Genomic DNA, 18,510 nt, shown 5'->3' with positions numbered 1-18,510 from the left:
AAATATGTGTGGATGAACTCTTGGAGGAAGAAAGTGGGAGTAGAGGGGTTTTTTGGGGGGTGGGGAGGGCAATGGGCATTAGCAGGCCATCAGGACGGTTTCTAGGGTTTCTCTCCCCGTTCTTCCTGGATGGTCCCTACTCTATGCCCCTGATCCACTCCTGGCCTCAGCGCCGGGGGCGCATGCCGGGTGGGCGGGGCGGCCTCTCCAGCCGCGCCTCCCGGGCTCCGAAGTCGCAGAGCACGCACAGGGCGCTACCTTAGCGCCAGGCACCCTAGGAGGCTGCAGCAGCTGCGCCTCTTAGCGTCTTAGTACCGGCACGCCGTGGTACGCAACGCCGGACGGGAAGAGTTTAGATTTGTCGCGTGTGGGTGGAGGACAGTTGTACCAAGGCGGGTGCTCCATTCCACCCACCTCCCAGCAGGATCTGCCTTGGACCGCGCACTTCCCGGTTCCTACTCCACGCCACAAACTTCTTGGGAATGGAGCAGTCACAATGTGGCAGCAGACACCGCAGCGCCAACGGTAGCAGCCGACCCCACACGGTCCCGGGGCTGATGGTGGCGGCCCCACCGCCCGCTTCGCCGGGGTTGCCGGTACCCTCGGGGATGTCTGGTCCCCCCGCTTTCTTGCGGCCGCCCAGCTTCTTCCTGCGAGCGGCCGCGGGGAGCGCAGGCTGCCCGCCGGCCCCCGGGCTGGAGAGGGCAGTGAGCGCGGTGGGCTGCGGCTACCCGCGGACGCCTAAGTGTGCTCGCTGTCGCAACCATGGCGTGGTGTCCGCGCTCAAGGGCCACAAGCGCTTCTGCCGCTGGCGGGACTGCGCGTGTGCCAAGTGCACCCTGATCGCCGAGCGCCAGCGCGTCATGGCCGCTCAGGTGGCGCTGCGGCGGCAGCAGGCGCAGGAGGAGAGCGAGGCTCGCGGGCTGCAGAGGCTCCTGTACCCCGAACCCTCGGGCTCCGGGGGTCCCGCGCCCGGAGGAGGCGGCAGAGCCGAGAACCCCCATGCCGCGGCGGCTGCCCTGGGACTGGGGAACTTGAGACAGGCCTGTGGGCTGGCGACCCCCGCTTTCGAGGGTTTCCAGCAAGATTATGCAGAGGACAAACAGGGTGAGTTGGTCTCTGGTTTGCGTTTTGTACAAAAAAAAGGTTGTTCTGGAGGAAAACTCTTTGAACAAGCAGCAGCGACCTAGAGGCCGGCAAAAATAAATACATAAATAAATAAATAAGTGGGTAAATTATGGGAAACTGCTTTGTAATACCGACATGAAGGAGGGCAGTGGTGGAGACCCACCATTTCTCTCCATTTTTTTTCTCTCTCCCTCCCTCCTTCCCTCCTTCAGTCCCTCTCCTTTCCTCCTCCCCCTTTCTCAGTAGTGAAAATGATGTTAAAGTTTATTAGTAAAGGGATATACTTTCAATAGATTGAAAGTCATCAAGAGAGGAGAGAGAGAGAGAGAGAGAGAGAGAGAGAGAATATAAGGACGATCAAGATGATCAAGCATCTTCTTTTTGGTAGGACTTTCTGCTTGTTCTCATAGGTGACAGGAAAAGATAAGGAGACGGAGTGCCCTGGGTGACCATCAAGAAACAATTCACCCGACTGCGCAAGAGATTTAACCTTGTGTAACTTCAAGCGGGACTTCAGCGAAAAGCTTAGTGAGGGGCCCTGTGGTTGGCAAACTCTGTATTTTCTGGCCTTGTATAGAGAAACTCGCTGACTGTAGGGAATGGAGTTCTTTGCTTCTGGGACAAATCTTTGGCTTGGCGCCAGCTTGAACTAGCAGAGTATGAAATCTACCAAACCACCTTTTTTTCTCCTTTTCTTTTTAATGCCTTAAGTCTTCACTCCCAATTGTTAGTTTCCAAAAGTGTGGAATGCTCAGGTATTTTTAGTTTTAGTTATTCCTACAGGAACTAAATTTAGGTTTTCTAGATTTGTGAAACCAATGATAAGAATTTCAAAGTTTAATATTGGAGATTTCTTATCCAAGGAGTTTTAACTTTCTTCTGTCATTTATTCACTGTAAAGTAATTGCCAATATCTCCTGTCTTTTACTAAGACTGCTCCAAATTAACTTCTTGTTAATGAAATGCCACTGTATTTTACTGAATTTCATAGTTCTTCACAGGGCCAACCAACACTGAAAATTTCATTTCATTTTATTTTTTAAAAGTCCCAAATGGGTTGTTTCATATAAAGTTATATGATAAGGACACAGTAAATTATTAATTGGAAACCTTCTTTAAATTGTGAAGATTGCAGACCTTAACAGATTACATACAGCAGGTACTTCAGAAAAAGGTCATTTCTGTATTGAAATGAGACATGTATCATTTTCTGTTCACTTATGTCAACTTTTTTGGACACATTTTAGTTTATTTCAGTAGACAAATTGGACTTTAAACATTTCTCTTGAAAGATCAAAGAAGACTGGTGAGAAAAGTCACTAATAAAATTGCTATACGAGAAGTAAATAGAATTCCTTAAAGTGACAATGGGATCTGGCTGATGTCAGTGATGTATATGATTTTTTTGGGGGGGTCCAAATGTTTTGTTTTATAGGGATAATTACTTTATTTTTTGCTTCAGATTCCCCCCCACCGCCTCACTCCCCATAAAAAGCAAGCCAAATTTTGAAAGCTTACTTCAATGGGTTTCTAACAATTTAGAACACAATATGCATGAACATGTTATGTACTAAGATATGTAGAATATGTAGTAAGATATTCTATTTAATTTACACTCACTAGACAAAAACCAAAAATGATTCAGAGGTGAATAAGATTTTCCTATCCAAACAAAACAAAACAAAAATTTTATGCTGGGCACCAGTGGCTCACGCCTGTAATTCTAGCTACTCAGGAGGCAGATATTAGGAGGATCGCAGTTCAAAGGCAGCCCAGGCAAATAGTTCTGTGAGACCCTGTCTGGAAAAAAAAGCCTTCATAAAAAAAGGGCTGGTAGAGTGGCTCAAGGTGTAGGCCCTGAGTTCAAGCCCCAGTATCAAAAAAAAAAAGAAAAAAAAAATCCAAAAAACCAAAGAAAACTTTATGTTGAAAAGAAGGAAGACTATGTATATAAAAGAACAATGAAAGGCATAATATATAATGATAAATGTATTAATGAAGTAAAACAAGGTATAGAAGGTGAGGGGACCGAAAGATGAAGTAAATGGTATTACTGTATTTTAAAGTCACCTTATTTTCTAAGTAGTCTTATGCAATAAGTATTTCCTTACATATATTTACACTATGAATGCAATGTAATAATGGGACATTATTTTTATGGATAAATTGTGGTGGAAGTGAAGTTTTGATATGCATAGCATACTTAATGAATCATATTTGTGAGTAAAATGAAATGGAAGACCAACTGGATTTGAAAATTTATTGTATCATTTAAAGTTAAAACTACTAGAATCTTCCTAATTTTGCAGTAGTAACATCTTTTATAATAAATTTGGTACAGTGTCAACATTTTGACCCTCAGAGTTCTAAATTGTATGTACTATACTTTAACTTGTAAATAAATCTGACACTTCTTTAGAATTTAGGACTGCCTTTCAGGAAAATTGGGGAAAAAACAGGAGACTGTTGTGAATCATGGCTGTAAATCACTGAGTTAGGTAATATTTGTTACATTTGTAAACCTTGTAGAAAAAGAAAGTTGTACAGAAGTACTATGGGATACTGCACTGGACAGTTTACTTTTAGGTAAGAGGAAATGCAAACCAAAACAGAACTTATTTAGTAGATGTGTACATTGTTATTATTTTCTTGGTATTAGCTTGGCAAAAGACTATTGAAGTATTCTTATTGGTTTCATGTGTTCAACATGTTAAGGTAGAAAAATCAGATTTTCTGTAAAAATATTTTGGAAATGTTAAAAATATTTTTAATATTTCATATTAGAGAGAGGATAGTGATTGAAGCAAATTAATGTTGTTTTTACAAGACACTTGGAGGCTCCAAAGGGATCACAAAAGGGCAATTTATAATTTTCTTTTAAAAACAATTTGATTTAAAACTCTTTTCTTCATATTTCCTAGGGATTGAACATGAAAATTGATGTTTACAAAGGAGTAGGAAAAATACCAAGTCTTTATTATTGCTCACATAAAATCAAATAGGCAAGTCTAGTGTGAGTTGAATTGATACAGGAGTCATCGCTGCTTTAAATTTGAAGTGAAATTAACAATTCTGTTCTCTGCCCACTTTATTAAGGTAACTTACTTGAAATCTGAAATGCAAGCACAAAAATTAGTTATTGAAATTTAAGATTAGTGTTTACATAGAATATTTACTTTCAAATTAAGATTATTCATTTTACCTTGAATTCTTATCTAAGCCTAACTATTTTACTTATTTATTTTGACAGAGTACCATTGTGGGGGAAAAAAAGGACCCTCACTTAGATAACAACAAAACTTGAGTAATGTGTAAGAAAATCCCAAATCACCAAGATGTGGCAAACAATGTGTGATATTGATTATGATTCTCTTCTTCTGATTCCTAAATACTACTGCATTTACATGTTGTATGTATAGATTCTGAATGATCTTTAAATTTGAGTTGTTCATTAGAATGTTTTAATGTGAATACATATTACTAATATATTAGAAGTGAATTGTTTTATCTAGCACTAGGTTCTGGCAAGTTGCCCCTAAATTTGTTTCTTTTTTATTTTTCTCTTGTGCAGAACAAAAAGAGAGTAAATGTGTCTCATACCAGAGTGGACAAGAAGAGTCAGTCCCTAAACAACCTTCTCTGAGATCATCTCCTAAGTCTAATGGTGTCGTTGAGAAACAAAGCAGCAGGTCATCTGTTTCAGAAACTTCAAACACACTTGATAGCATCCCATCTCCTTACCCTGGGGAGCAATCAGCAGGTGAAGACAGTCCCAGGTCCTTATCATCCTCTGATCTAGAATCAGGAAATGAAAGTGAGTGGACCAGAGATGGTATTACTACCAGAACCAGCCTTCCCACAGCGTCCTCAACACCAAGAGACCCTCTTGGTATTCTTACCAAAATTTTCCCAAGTTACAAACGCAGCCGGCTAGAAGGCATTCTACAGTTCTGCAAAGGGGATGTTGTCCAAGCCATCGAGCAGGTCTTAAATGGGAAAGAACACAAGCCAGACTCCAGAGATGTAGTAAACTCCAGAGAGTTGGAAAATACATCCTTTCAGAGAGCTTCGAGTTTTAATCTAGCTGGAATTGCTTTTGGAACTTTAGGTAATAAATCAGCGTTCTCTCCTCTTCAAACCACGTCTGCTCCATACCGAGGTGATTCAGGTCTCTACAGCTTAAATCCTACACTAGCTTTTAGTTCATTACGTCTGGCATATTCTTCTCCGGGAAGAGGGCTATCTGGTTTTATGTCTCCCTACCTAACACCTGGGTTGGTTCCAGCATTGCCTTTTCGGCCATCTTTGGATTATGCCTTTTCAGGGATGATTAGGGATTCTTCTTACTTTCCCAGTAAAAACTTAACTGGTGGTAGACTGTATTTCGGACCCAATCAGGACAGTCTTTAATGTGTCCACCCATTCTCTCATTTCAGAGTATTTCTAGAACTATGCAACACACACACACACACACACACACACATACATACATACGGTCGGTGGGGGGGAGAATAAATCTATATGAGGGATTATTAGGCCTTAAAATGCTATATTTTTACAAGCAATATAGTAGACTTTAGATTTGAAGACTCTTCATTAGCATTTAAGTGAAAGAAGTATCTGAGCATTATCTGTGCCTTTAATAAAGCTATTTCAAGAAATAGTTTTATTTTAATGAATGATTTCCTTAAATTATCATTTTTAACAGTTTCTATTTTAAAACCATATTGTTTTTATATTATTGAAAAGTTGATTTTATAGTTGTAAAATGTTTATGGTTGTAAAAAACAATCCCACATAATATAACAAAATTAACCAAAAGGCAGAATTTTAAAAATTGAATTAATTCTCATCCTAAAACGTTTTCTTCTTGTTCCTTTATTCACAAGAGAACAAAAAAAAGATATTCAATGTATTTTAAGAATATTTTATTTGAAGATTAGTAGTAATAAAACTGAGAAATTTGAATTCTTTACTTTGGGTATGTTTTATTTTTCACTCTTATTTGCCATTTATAAAGACAAATGCCAAAAAATTCTTAAAATTAACATTGTGAATTAAGCAAGGCCTATTAAGTAATTCTTAGGAAACAATACTGCGCCATCTTCTGGTAATTATCACTAATTGCAACTCAGTTCTGCAGAGTGAATTAGAAACACATGATTACTCACTTTTATAAGCTAATAATTTTTTTGGAATAACCATTTTGGATCATGCTGCATTAACATTTTCTTATTGTTAAGTGAATTTCTACTCTGGATGATGAGTTTAATCTTTGGGTGTGTTTATGCTTGTTTCTGGGGAAATATCTCTTTCCGTTTGAGATAAGAGTACAGCACCTGAATATTCTCAAAGGTAAAAATAATCTTATTCAGAAAACTGAATGAGTTGCTCAGACAAATATAGATCGATTCTATAGAAATTATGTTTAATGGATTGAAAAGAAATAAAGATTTCCAAAGGAGTGAATTACCATTAAATTTTTGAGGTTTTAAAAATACATTTTTTCTCCATCTGGAGCATTTGGAAGCCTTTCTCAGCTATTCGTCTGTTTAGGTCAGTGGGAAGTCCTGGAAGAAGCTGCCTACAGTATCATTTTATGAAGTTTTCCTCATATGTCGTCATTTTTTGAAGGACAGTAGCTTCATTGTTATTGTTAGGGATAAATGAAAACTCAGTTGTATATGAATTAGAGATATTTTATAAACAATTTGAGAAACGATTCACTAAAACTTTCTTGAATAGCATGTATGTAATGTATGTGCGTCTTTTCCATGAAGGCAGTCAGAATATATTTCTATAGCATATTATACCAGAAGATGTCTTATTAAGTTACTAAAGAGTATCTGGTGCTGTTTAGGATGCAAATATGTTTAATGATTATACATTAATTTTAAAGGTGTAAATGTGAGAACAAAGATTCTAAATTTTTTTGATGCACTCAATACTCACACATTGTAAAAACCTTTTACATTCTGAGCCTAAACTACAGAACAATGCCTGGAAAGTAGTTGATATTCAGCTAGCATATACGAGGTTGAAGAAATGGTTTTGCATGGTAGGTCTTTCTGAGAACCAAAGAGCTCTACAAAGTGGTCTGCAGACACACAGGTTTTTGTACAATTTCATGGGATTCTTGCATCTCCTAAATGCTACTCAGGTTAGAATCCTTGGTGATTCTTAAATTATTTCTATTGCATGAATCCATTTAATGAATACTGTTTTTTGAAATGCACTAGATCTATAGAGGATGTCACATGTAAAATATTGTTCTCTACAGAAAGTTGTGCTGTAGAGATTTGTATTAAAAGTACAATAATTCTAGTTGCTAGATTCTTTATGTAGTTTACATAATGGTGTGAATGCATCCATTAGAGAAACTGACTTGCTTTTGATCTGAGAAGAACAGCCATTTGGGTCAACATTAAAAATATATGAATAATTTTATTATCTTAAATTATAAAATTAGTTACATAATTAAGTTAATTTACACAATGCATTATGTATTCTATATTCTTTATAATACATTTGGAACCTAATCTTATGGGATAGGTTATTTGTCCACCTGCTAAATTGAATGTGAGGAAATGGAGGCTCACCAGTAGTGTTGTCAGCCCCAAGGTCAATAGTATGAGTCATCAGAAGGGGAGTTTCTTATCTCAGTAATTCAGACTACTAGGTGGAAGGATTCCTGTCTGTTTTGCATGGTGTCTAATATATAATTGGTGGTAAATAATAGCTTTTTTTCATAGACTGAAATAAATTAATGGTAAAAGGAAATATTAGATTAGCAATTAATTCAACAGCTATTTTTAAGCACTGTTTTGTGCTATGCAAGGGATAGGGATGACTAAGACACAAAACCTAGACTCATGTTGCTTACAGTCTATAGTGCTATGTATACAAAAATGACCTCCCAACCAAAGATGGAACCATTTGACAGTGTTGCAATATGAGTGGGTTCTTCATAATCTTGACATATACCCATGGATGCTATTGAGGCCTGAACTTCTAAGCCACTAATTAGGAGTAAGAAGAAAGAAGAGTAAACATTGTAAGAGCTAGCATGTGACCAAAATGAATTGAGATTATTCCATACAATGTGGAGAACATATAAGGTAAAAATTTCATGGAGAATTCAGAATGAAAGGAATGGCTTTTTCATAGATAATAATCATCCAACAGTGGTATGGTTGCCTTGTACAATCCTCTTCCCATTGAAAATACCATGTAGAAATTACCAGAGCCCTGACTGATGGGATTTTTCATTACTGCTTCAGTACTGAGACTAAATCATTTGTAAGCTAATCAGAAACACGGTAAATATCTGTTAAATAAATAAATATAAGTTCCAACTCAAAGACCATAAATATGAAAATATCCAGCCACCACTTGTCAATAAAACAGAGTGCAGTTTTGCTTATCAGAACTGTTTTGAATGTGATAGCCTCCTGGGAGGAGCTAAAGAAGGAAGAAATGGAACACAGTGCACGATTTACAACGGATTTAGACTGGCAGAGGTTAGCATAGGTATTCAGGTATTAGGAAGAAGAGGGCTCAAAGAGGACATGGAAGAGCACCAAAATAAAACAAACTTTGATGAAATTTCTATGAAGTTCACACCATTACAATGTTCCTAGAAAGGACAGTTAGTTTGGAATTGAGACCTAGGATGGATTTATTGGGGGGGGGGGGGGGAGGGTACAACTTGGATAGGTTACTTACCCTCTCTGGACATTTGTTTCTTTTCAGCAAAACAAGGATAATATTATTTAATCTGTAAGATTCATGGAAATAAAAGGTAGTTTGAATAAACTGCAGAGAACAGAAATGCTTATATACTAAATAAATAACTCTCACTGTTGTTGTTTTGTATTAAGATATTATCTCTGCCCCCCTGGTGACAGTCTCTCAACAAGAACATTGTAATTGTATTTATTCCACTTAGTGAGTGTGGAACCCAAAGGGCAGCTATTACTAGGGGAGCATCCAGGCTTAGTTCCACACTTCCTGTTTGTTTTCTTATTTCATAGGTGAGCTGCACTTTAATAACATACTATTATATCTGTTTCAGATTCTCTTAAGGGCTTTGTGAAGAAAATGAACAGCAAAACCACAGTTTTGGGTTCATGCTACCTTTATCAGTAAGGATTTAGTCAGGAAAACAGAGTCCCTTTAAGAATTTGTGCAACTAGGGAGTTAATAGAAATTTGAACAACCAGAGAGGAGGAGCTTGGATTTGACAGTCTGGCAGAGAGAAACTGGCAGATGCAAGAGTCACTAATTTTCCTAAAGCACTGTGGGCAAGTGAGATCGTTCAAGTAATTATGAAACTCAGCATGTCCTGTTACTCACCTGCTTTCCCAGGTAGGGGTGGTAAGCAGTCTCAAAGGTGCTAGAGCCTCCACATATGTACGAACTCCGTGAGTCTGGAGCAGGTGTCTGGCATAGGGTAAACGAAGTCAGTATGAAAAGTTGAATGGTAGTAAGGAAAAGACAGGACAGTCTAGAAATTGGGTGATTGTCTTATGGAACTGTTTATTCTTAGGGAAATAATACCTATAAGCCAAAAAAAAAAAAAGCAAAAAGTTGTAGGGAAAGGAAACAAAAGTATTACTAGTGAATAATGATTACTATGTAAGATGCCATTCCCACATCTATTCTGTGCTTCCAGTACTAGTGAATCTTGAGCATAGGAAAAATATCACTACATGTTTACAAGTAACCCAGAACATATCTTATACCCAAGAAGATATGAATCCAGCCCTATAAAGTGCTTTCACCAGTTGATGCCATAACTGAGCCTTCCATAGGCTATTGCATAATTTTACTAGACCAGCTGTTTCAGGATGAGGGGAACATAATACCAGTGAGTTCCCCAGGCATGAGCCCAATGTTTGACTTTACTTGTTATAAAATGAGTTTCTTTGCCAGAAGTAATGTTGTAGAGAATACCATGAAGGTGATAAGACATTCTGTAAACCCACAGATGGTGGTTTTAGCAGAAACACTAAAGGTAGAAAAGGCAAAACTACAACAGGCAAGACAAGTTTTATTTTAACTTATTTTTATGTTTTCTTTTCCCAGTGAGAACAAAGAGCTGCTCCTACAATGATGGAAGTGATCCAATGTAATCAACCTGTTGCCAAGTGGCTGGCTAATTTCCTCAGGGAATAGTGCCATTTCAGGACCTCTGTTTGGTCTTTGCTCTTGGCCAACTTGGGTCTAGCCAAACTGGCCTTGTAAAATGGAAATCCATGTTGCTAAGCTCATGCATAAGCTCCATCTCTGCTTCCATGATCATTATCTTCATGAGCCAATTGGACAATTAAGAATATAAGGAATAGGTCACCCTGTGCATATGATTACTGAGAAATTCCTCTTCAGAGTTTGCTTTTCAGTGAGTATATGGGCCAAAACATTCCTATATTTTGTGCTGATTTGGAGAAGTTTTTCCCCATTCTTTTCTCTAGACCTTATTACTGATTTTCCAGTCATACCCCCCCAACCAAGTGCTAGCTATCCAGTTAAAGTGTTGTCTACTGCTCATGCCTCATTCTATGTAAGTTCTTCTATCCATCTATTCTTCCAAGCAAAATAAACAATCAAGTGTATAGATTAAGTTCTTCCAGTTGGAATGATGTCCTCACCACTATCCTTCCAGGCCACATCTATATGCTGCAGTCATCCATTTCAGATAGATCCAGCATAGTGTGCACAAACATCTGTGAACAAAGATTGAATTGTTCTTCTTCATCCTTCTGTCACAGAAAACTCCCCATGAAAGACAGAAAGCAATGTGGCAGGAATAACAGCCATGGGAATGTTAGCCACATTTTATACAATGTATTTGTGACTTCTAAATCCATGGTGAAAAACAGATCTATTTCTTCTATTAGATAGAGTACTGCTCCATGAGTAATGGTGAGACAAATGACCCCTGTCAATATCAGTACTTAGTACCACATGGTTATTTGATGGTAATACTAATTATTAGGACTATAGTAAGACACATTAACAAGGAAGAAGCTCTTTTTTAAAAAGTAGAATAAATTTCAGTACAAAAAAAATCAGCACACTTCTCCAAAGTCCAAGACAGGTACACTGTGATTTATCTATAAGTGCCCATATGTTAGGATACTTAATTGCCATAGACACTTTAAGTACTAGTAGATTTACTGACTTACATGCTCTAAGAGTCAAGACAGGTTCAATGGCAGCCTGATTCTGTTGCAAAAACCTCCTTGTGTTCAGCCTCAGAAATGACAGCTCACTAGATTCATAAAAATTTCACAGATTTGACATCTTTGAATTTTTATAGGGCTTAATTTTTGAACTTTGGCCTGCATAATTTTCTTCTTTTACTTTGTTTTTTTTTGGTTCTATTGGCGTTTGAACTCAGGGTCTTGTGATTGCTAGGTAGATGCTCTTACCACTTGAGCCACCGCATCACCCTTTTTTAAAATGATGTTTTAGTTTGAGATAGGTCTAGTGAACTATTTGCTCAGGGCTAGCTTCACACCACAATTCTCCTGATCTCTGTAATCCTGTAACTAGGATTACAGGTGTGAACCACTGGTGCCCAGCTGATATACATGTTTCTTAACAAGATATCTAGAGTATTTTCTACTTTCCACTTGCAGGTTTAATGAGCATAATACCATCTTTAAAAAAAAAACCCTCTTATTCTCTTTGCTTCTTCGGCTCACTTCCCCTCACCCCCTTTTTCCCTCTTTATACTCTTACTCTGCTTGAAGGTGAAGTATGATATCTTCTATGCTGGGATTTCTCTTGACATACTCTAGAGTGGGGATGCAAACAAGTTTCAGGTGGACTATATTATGGCAGAGGGCTGCAGGATTTATATACCTAAAGAGGGGCTCTAAAGTGTGTTACTGCATCTGGTGATTCTTACTAGTAAGTAAGAGAAAAAAATGTTTAAGATATTAATAACCTAAAAAAAGAAAAACAGAAGAAGCTGTATTGATATGTTCCAACATAGGGACCAATCTGAAAACACAGCTGTAGTCTTCATTGATACCTAATTAAACTTATGCTAGTACATTGTCATTATTCAAGACTTACCTCCATTCTCTAAAGGCCAAGAAATGTTAAATGGGAATGTGGTAGGAGCCTCTCATTCCTTGTTCTTGCCACAAACGTTAGCAGTCTCTCTAAGAAAGTGATATGTTTTTGTTTCATTACTTTGGTATGGAGTATAAGTTATAAAATCCTCCATTTGACATAGTGTAATAGCTCTTCATTCAGTCATGGCTAGGGATCCAATGAGGGGATTCTGCCAGTTGTTGAGTATGTCTCTTCCAACTATGCCTTCCAGAAATGAGGAAATAAACATGACATAATTTTGGAAACCAGTTGGATTTACTGTGAGACAGACCTGAGCCAAAATGCCTTTTATGATGAACCCTTACTCTCCTCCTCAAGTATTATTCATCCTGGTTGACCACAGTGGCAATTTAGGATTACCAGGGAATAGTCACTGTCAGTCAATTTTCTGCTATGACAGAATACCTGACATAAATGAGGGAGGAAGGATTTATGTTGGCTGACAGTTTCAGTCCATGGTCACTTTACTCCATTGCTTCTGGACTCAGTGTGATAAGGTAAAGCTCCTGGTGAGGAGCATATAATAGTGCAGAGTTGCTCACCTCATGGAGAGCATGAGGCAGAGACAGGGACTGATAGGAACAGCCTAAACAAGATAGCCTTCCAAGATAGCCTCCCCACCCAGCGACCTACTTTCTCCAACCAGACCCCAGCTCCTACGCTTTACTATGTCCCAATAATGCCATCATATTATGAGTCTATCAAAAGACTATTCCATTGATTAGGTTCGAGATCTTAGGATCCAATCACTTTCCAAAAGTCCCTCATCTGGCAACTAAACCCTCAGTACATGATCCTGTGGGGGAACATTTTATATTCAAACTATAATAGCTATTATCTAGGGAACACTAAAAAATGATTCCCCCATTTTCCCAATGTATTGTCACCTGATAAATTGGTTTAGATCTTCTCAGAAAAACCTAGGAGGAATATTTAAAGTATAAATCACTGAAAGTATAGCAGGGTTTCTACTTGAGGGGATCCATGTTCCCTTTCTGTAAGAGGTCTATAAACAGCTCCAAGTCTAGAGATCTGTTGAGTGACCACAACATTCTATTTTGTTAATTCAAAACAGACATAGTTACATTACACCTATTGCTTTTCCATTTATGTAAATCAAGCATGACTCTAGCAAATTGTCCATCTCTTTTAACCCTATATATACAGTGACTCATTTGGCCAATACTAAACATCTCTATAGTCAAATCATTCTACTTACTGCTTCAGCTCAAGTAGAATTCATGTCCATCTTCTATTTGCTGTTTAAGTGCCACCACTTGGATTTCACTTCTTTTTTTTGTTGTTGTTGCTTCCAATCATTTATTTATTTATTTTTCTTTTATTATTCATATGTGCATACAAGGCTTGGGTCATTTCTCCCCCCTGCCCCTACCCCCTCCCTTACCACCCACTCCGCCCCCTCCTTCTCCCCCCATCCCCTCAATACCCAGCAGAAACTATTTTGCCCTTATTTCTAATTTTATTGTAGAGAGAGTATAAGCAATAATAAGAAGGAACAAGGGTTTTTGTTGGTTGAGATAAGGATAGCTATACAGGGCATTGACTCACATTGATTTCCTGTGTGTGGGTGTTACCTTCTAGGTTAATTCTTTTTGATCTAACCTTTTCTCTAGTTCCTGGTCCCCTTTTCCTATTGGCCTCACTTGCTTTTAAGGTATCTGCTTTAGTTTCTCTGCATTAAGGGCAACAAATGCTAGCTAATTTTTTAGGTGTCTTACCTATCCTCACCCCTCCCTTGTGTGCTAAAGCTTTTATCATGTGCTCAAAGTCCAATCCCATTGCTGTGTTTGCCCTTGATCTAATGTCCACATATGAGGGAGAACATACGATTTTTGGTCTTTTGGGCCAGGCTAACCTCACTCAGAATGATGTTCTCCAATTCCATCCATTTACCAGCGAATGATAACATTTCGTTCTTCTTCATGGCTGCATAAAATTCCATTGTGTATAGATACCACATTTTCTTAATCCATTCGTCAGTGGTGGGGCATCTTGGCTGTTTCCATAACTTGGCTATTGTGAATAGTGCCGCAATAAACATGGGTGTGCAGGTGCCTCTGGAGTAACCTGTGTCACATTCTTTTGTGTATATCCCCAAGAGTGGTATTGCTGAATCAAATGGTAGATCAATGTCTAGCATTTTAAGTAGCCTCCAAATTTTTTTCCAGAGTGGTTGTACTAGTTTACACTCCCACCAACAGTGTAAGAGGGTTCCTTTTTCCCCACATCCTCGCCAACAGGTGGTGTTTCTGATGATGGCTAGTCTAACAGGGGTGAGGTGGAATCTTAGCGTGGTTTTAATTTGTATTTCCTTTATTGCTAGAGATGGTGAGCATTTTTTCATGCATTTTTTGGCCATTTGAATTTCTTCTTTTGAGAAAGTTCTGTTTAGTTCACTTGCCCATTTCTTTATTGGTTCATTAGTTTTGGGAGAATTTAGTTTTTTAAGTTCCTTATATATTCTGATTATCAGTCCTTTGTCTGATGTATAGCTGGCAAATATTTTCTCCCACTCTGTGGGTGTTCTCTTCAGTTTAGAGACCATTTCTTTTGATAAACAGAAGCTTTTTAGTTTTATGAGGTCCCATTTATCTATGCTATTTCTTAGTTGCTGTGCTGCTGGGGTTTCATTGAGAAAGTTCTTACCTATACCTATTAATTCCAGAGTATTTCCTACTCTTTCCTATATCAACTTTAGAGTTTGTGGTCTGATATTAAGATCCTTGATCCATTTTGAGTTAATCTTGGTATAGGGTGATATACATGGATCTAGTTTCAGTTTTTTGCAGACTGCTAACCAGTTTTCCCAGCAGTTTTTGTTGAAGAGGCTGCTATTTCTCCATCGTATATTTTTAGCTCCTTTGTCAAAGACAAGTTGGTTATAGTTGTGTGGCTTCATATCTGGGTCCTCTATTCTGTTCCACTGGTCTTCATGTCTGTTTTTGTGCCAGTACCATGCTGTTTTTATTGCTACTGCTTTGTAATATAGTTTGAAGTCAGATATCGTGATACCTCTAGCATTCTTCTTTTGACTGAGTATTGCATTGGATATTCGTGGCTTCCTGTGTTTCCACATAAATTTAACAGTAGATTTTTCAATCTCTTTAATTAATGTCATTGGAATTTTGATGGGAATTGCATTAAACATGTATGATATGTCATGGGGTAGTTCTATTTTGATCTGGTCAGTTTCATGTCCTGGAGGCCTCTTGCATCTGTATGGGTATATCTTTCTCTAGATTTGGGAAATTTTCCATTATTATTTTGTTAAATATATTACGCATTCCCTTTGCTTGCACCTCTTTTTCTTCGATGCCCATGATTCTCAAGTTTTGTCTTTTGATGGAGTCGGTGAGTTCTTGCATTTTCTTTTCACAGGTCTTGAGTTGTTTAATTAATAGTTCTTCGGTTTTTCCTTTAATTACCATTTCATCTTCAAGTTCCGAGATTCTGTCTTCTGTTTGTTTTATTCTGCTGGATTGGCCTTCCGTTTTGTTTTGCAGTTCTGTTTCGTTCTTTTTTCTGAGGTTTTCCATATCCTGGCTGTTTTCCTCTTTAATGTTGTCTATTTTTGTCCTGAGTTCATTTATCTGATTATTCATCGTGTTCTCTCTTTCACTTTGATGTTTATACAGTGCTTCTATGGTTTCCTTTATTTCTTCTTTTGTTTTTTCAAATTCTCTATTTTTGTTGTCTTGGAATTTCTTGAGTGTCTCCTGTACATTTTGGTTGACCCTATCCAGTATCTCTCTATAAAATTCTCATTGAGTACCTGTAGTATGTCTTCTTTTAAATTATTCTTGTGGGCTTCATTGGATCCTTTGGCATAGTTTATCTTCATTTTGTTGCAGTCTGGATCTGAGTATCTGTTTTCTTCATTCCCCTCTGGTTCCTGTACTAATTTTTTGCTGTGAGAAAACTGGTTTCCCTGTTTTTTCTGTCTTCCTGTCATTGTCTTTGGTGTTGTTACTGTCCCTGTACTGTGTGCAATTAAGTATTTTCTAGCTTTTAATAATAACAATGGTAATATTTAGAATGGAAGGGTGAGCTGAGATGGAAAGCAAGAAGTTAAAGAAATGGGAAAAACAAATATACAGACTGGAGGGAGAAAACAGAACAAGGTGTCAGACAAGAAGATTTCAAAGGTATAAACAGGGAGCTTTAGTGTACTAATCGACAGTAAGCTGAACAGACATTAGAGAGAGAGAGAGAGGATTGAAAATCAAAAATAAAAAAATAAAGGTAAGAATAAAAATAAAAAATAAGTAAATGAAAGAAAAATCTATTTATAAATATGTATTAAAATAAAATGAAAAAATAGAAAATTAAAAAAAACCCAAAAAACCAAAAAACCTCCAAGTTCAAATGCAGTGAAGTCTCAATCTCCAATCCTGGAGATGGTGCCTCAGATGTTGTTCTGTAGTTGTCTCATCAAAGGGGACGCATAAAGAAGAACAAAGCTACACACACATGCACAAAAAAAAAACCCACCAAGTGTCCCAAGTTCAAATGCAATGCAGTTTCAGTAAGTTTTTCAGCTTGCAGGTTGTTCTCTCATCAAAGGGAGGGAGACAAAGAAAAAAAAAGAGTCTGGAGACAGTTCTGAGAATGGTTTCTGCAACTGTGGCTTGCCTGCCTGCTGCTGTCAGCCTGCTGTTGTTGGAGGCATTATTTATGCAGATCTCTGGGGTGAGCTTAGCACTCACCTGGCCCCCAGGCTTTATTTGCTCAGATTTCTCCTGTGAGTGAGCCTCTGCTACAAACTTTCCCCTTTCCCAGCACTGGGAATGGTGGCACTGCACCTGCGTTTTCAAGCCTGTGTGTTTATTTACAGTTCATGTGGGAAGTGGGTCTTCCCTCCTCTCCTGTGGAGTTTTCCTCCTTCCGCCACTCTCACCAGCTTTCCCGCTCCTGGTTGCTGGGCGTGTGCCCCTGCTCCCACCAGAGCTCTCTGGCCGCCCGCCTGGCTTTTTTATTTACAGTCCCAGGAGGGATTCTCTTCCCCCAATCTTCGGTGCTCAGTGCGCCCCCCCTCTTTCCTGCGTGTCTTAGTTGTTCTTATTGCTTATTACTCAGATTCTCTTTTTTCCCCAGGTGGAGGTCAGTCTGTCCAGGGGGCTATGCTGCTCTGGCCCAGGCTTGTCTGTGGGAGTACCGCAGTACCACGAAGCTCACCTGGTCCGCGTCTTCCCAAGCCGTGTGGGCACCGGTGACTGGCGGCCCGGGGGCCCTCTTTGTTTCTCTGTTTAACGTGAAGTGGAGATTCTCTGCGCCGGCAGGAGGTGTGGAGGGGTCAAAGTTATGCCTTTTCTCAGTGATTATGCCTGCAAAGTGTGTCTCGGGCATCTCTCCAAGATTTCACTATAGGAGGCTCACTTTCTGCTTCCTCCTTCTAGCTGCCATCTTGGAATCCTCGGATTTCACTTCTTGATTTCATCATCTCTTTTAAATTCTGGGACCCCATATGTTGGCAGCAAGTCTCATAGATATCCACAGTGTGTATAAAAATGAGTCACAACATAGGCATCAAGGATGTTAGTGAATTCATCTCCATGGCAGTGCTATCTTTTGTAATGTCCTAACGGATGTTATTAAGTGAGTGAGTAGTTAATGCATAATAAATTCACTTCAGGATTCTAGCCTCCAAATGCCTTTGCAGATGATCTCATGAGTTGGCAGGGAAGGGGCACTGATGGAGGCATCCGTAGAAAGAATTTCCCCCTATGCAGCTACTACTTCTGTGAGTCCTCAGTCAAGCACCTGCTGGTGGAAGTGCACTGCTCTTGGTCAGCAATATCAGCAGTGAAAAACATAATCTTGTTATAGAATGGAGGTGAGCACAGCTAAGGCCTGCTGGATATCTCTGCGCATAGAGATTTAAGGTAGCAGTCAGACTGCAGATACATTTTTAAAGTAAAATTGATAGGATTTGCTTGTGGATTTGAAATCAGGTATAAGAGAAAGAAAGGCATAGAAGATGCTTCCAAAGTTTTGAACAAAAACTAGTTTGAATGGAATTCCTGTTTACTGAGATGATAAGACTATAAATTTTCTTCATTTTTATGGTACTCATGTAGCCTGAAAAATTTCAACGATCAACTATTGTATAGGCCATCTTTCTGGACACTAGGGGGTTTCATTAGAAAACCTATTCTGTGAAAGGATTAATAAATACACAAATCTCTTCAGAAAGACCCACTAGAAAAAGAGAGAATGCATAAATGAATATTGTAA

At 38.7% G+C, this 18,510-nt stretch overlaps 1 protein-coding gene across 2 annotated transcripts; it reads left to right on the top strand.

Moving 5' to 3' along the window:
• The first annotated feature begins 264 nt into the window (after nucleotides 1-264).
• Dmrta1 (DMRT like family A1) lies at nucleotides 265-11,238 on the top strand. 2 transcript variants are annotated; one of them, XM_074051710.1, is made up of 3 exons: nucleotides 265-1,107; nucleotides 4,700-5,236; nucleotides 10,216-11,238. In XM_074051710.1, exons 1-3 carry the CDS (start codon nucleotides 483-485, stop codon nucleotides 10,260-10,262), a joined length of 1,209 nt encoding a protein of 402 aa, XP_073907811.1. In that variant the 5' UTR covers nucleotides 265-482; the 3' UTR covers nucleotides 10,263-11,238. The 2 variants fall into 2 exon arrangements, with proteins under 2 accessions (XP_073907811.1, XP_020043618.2); XM_020188029.2 differs by lacking the exon at nucleotides 10,216-11,238 and having other exon boundaries at nucleotides 4,700-5,973.
• The last annotated feature ends 7,272 nt before the right edge of the window (nucleotides 11,239-18,510 follow it).

This window comes from Castor canadensis, chromosome 13 (genome assembly GCF_047511655.1).
Source record: "Castor canadensis chromosome 13, mCasCan1.hap1v2, whole genome shotgun sequence".
Taxonomy (NCBI): domain Eukaryota; kingdom Metazoa; phylum Chordata; class Mammalia; order Rodentia; family Castoridae; genus Castor; species Castor canadensis.
The sequence above is the reverse complement of the archived record's forward strand: the minus strand, read 5'-3'. Positions and strand labels throughout refer to the sequence as shown.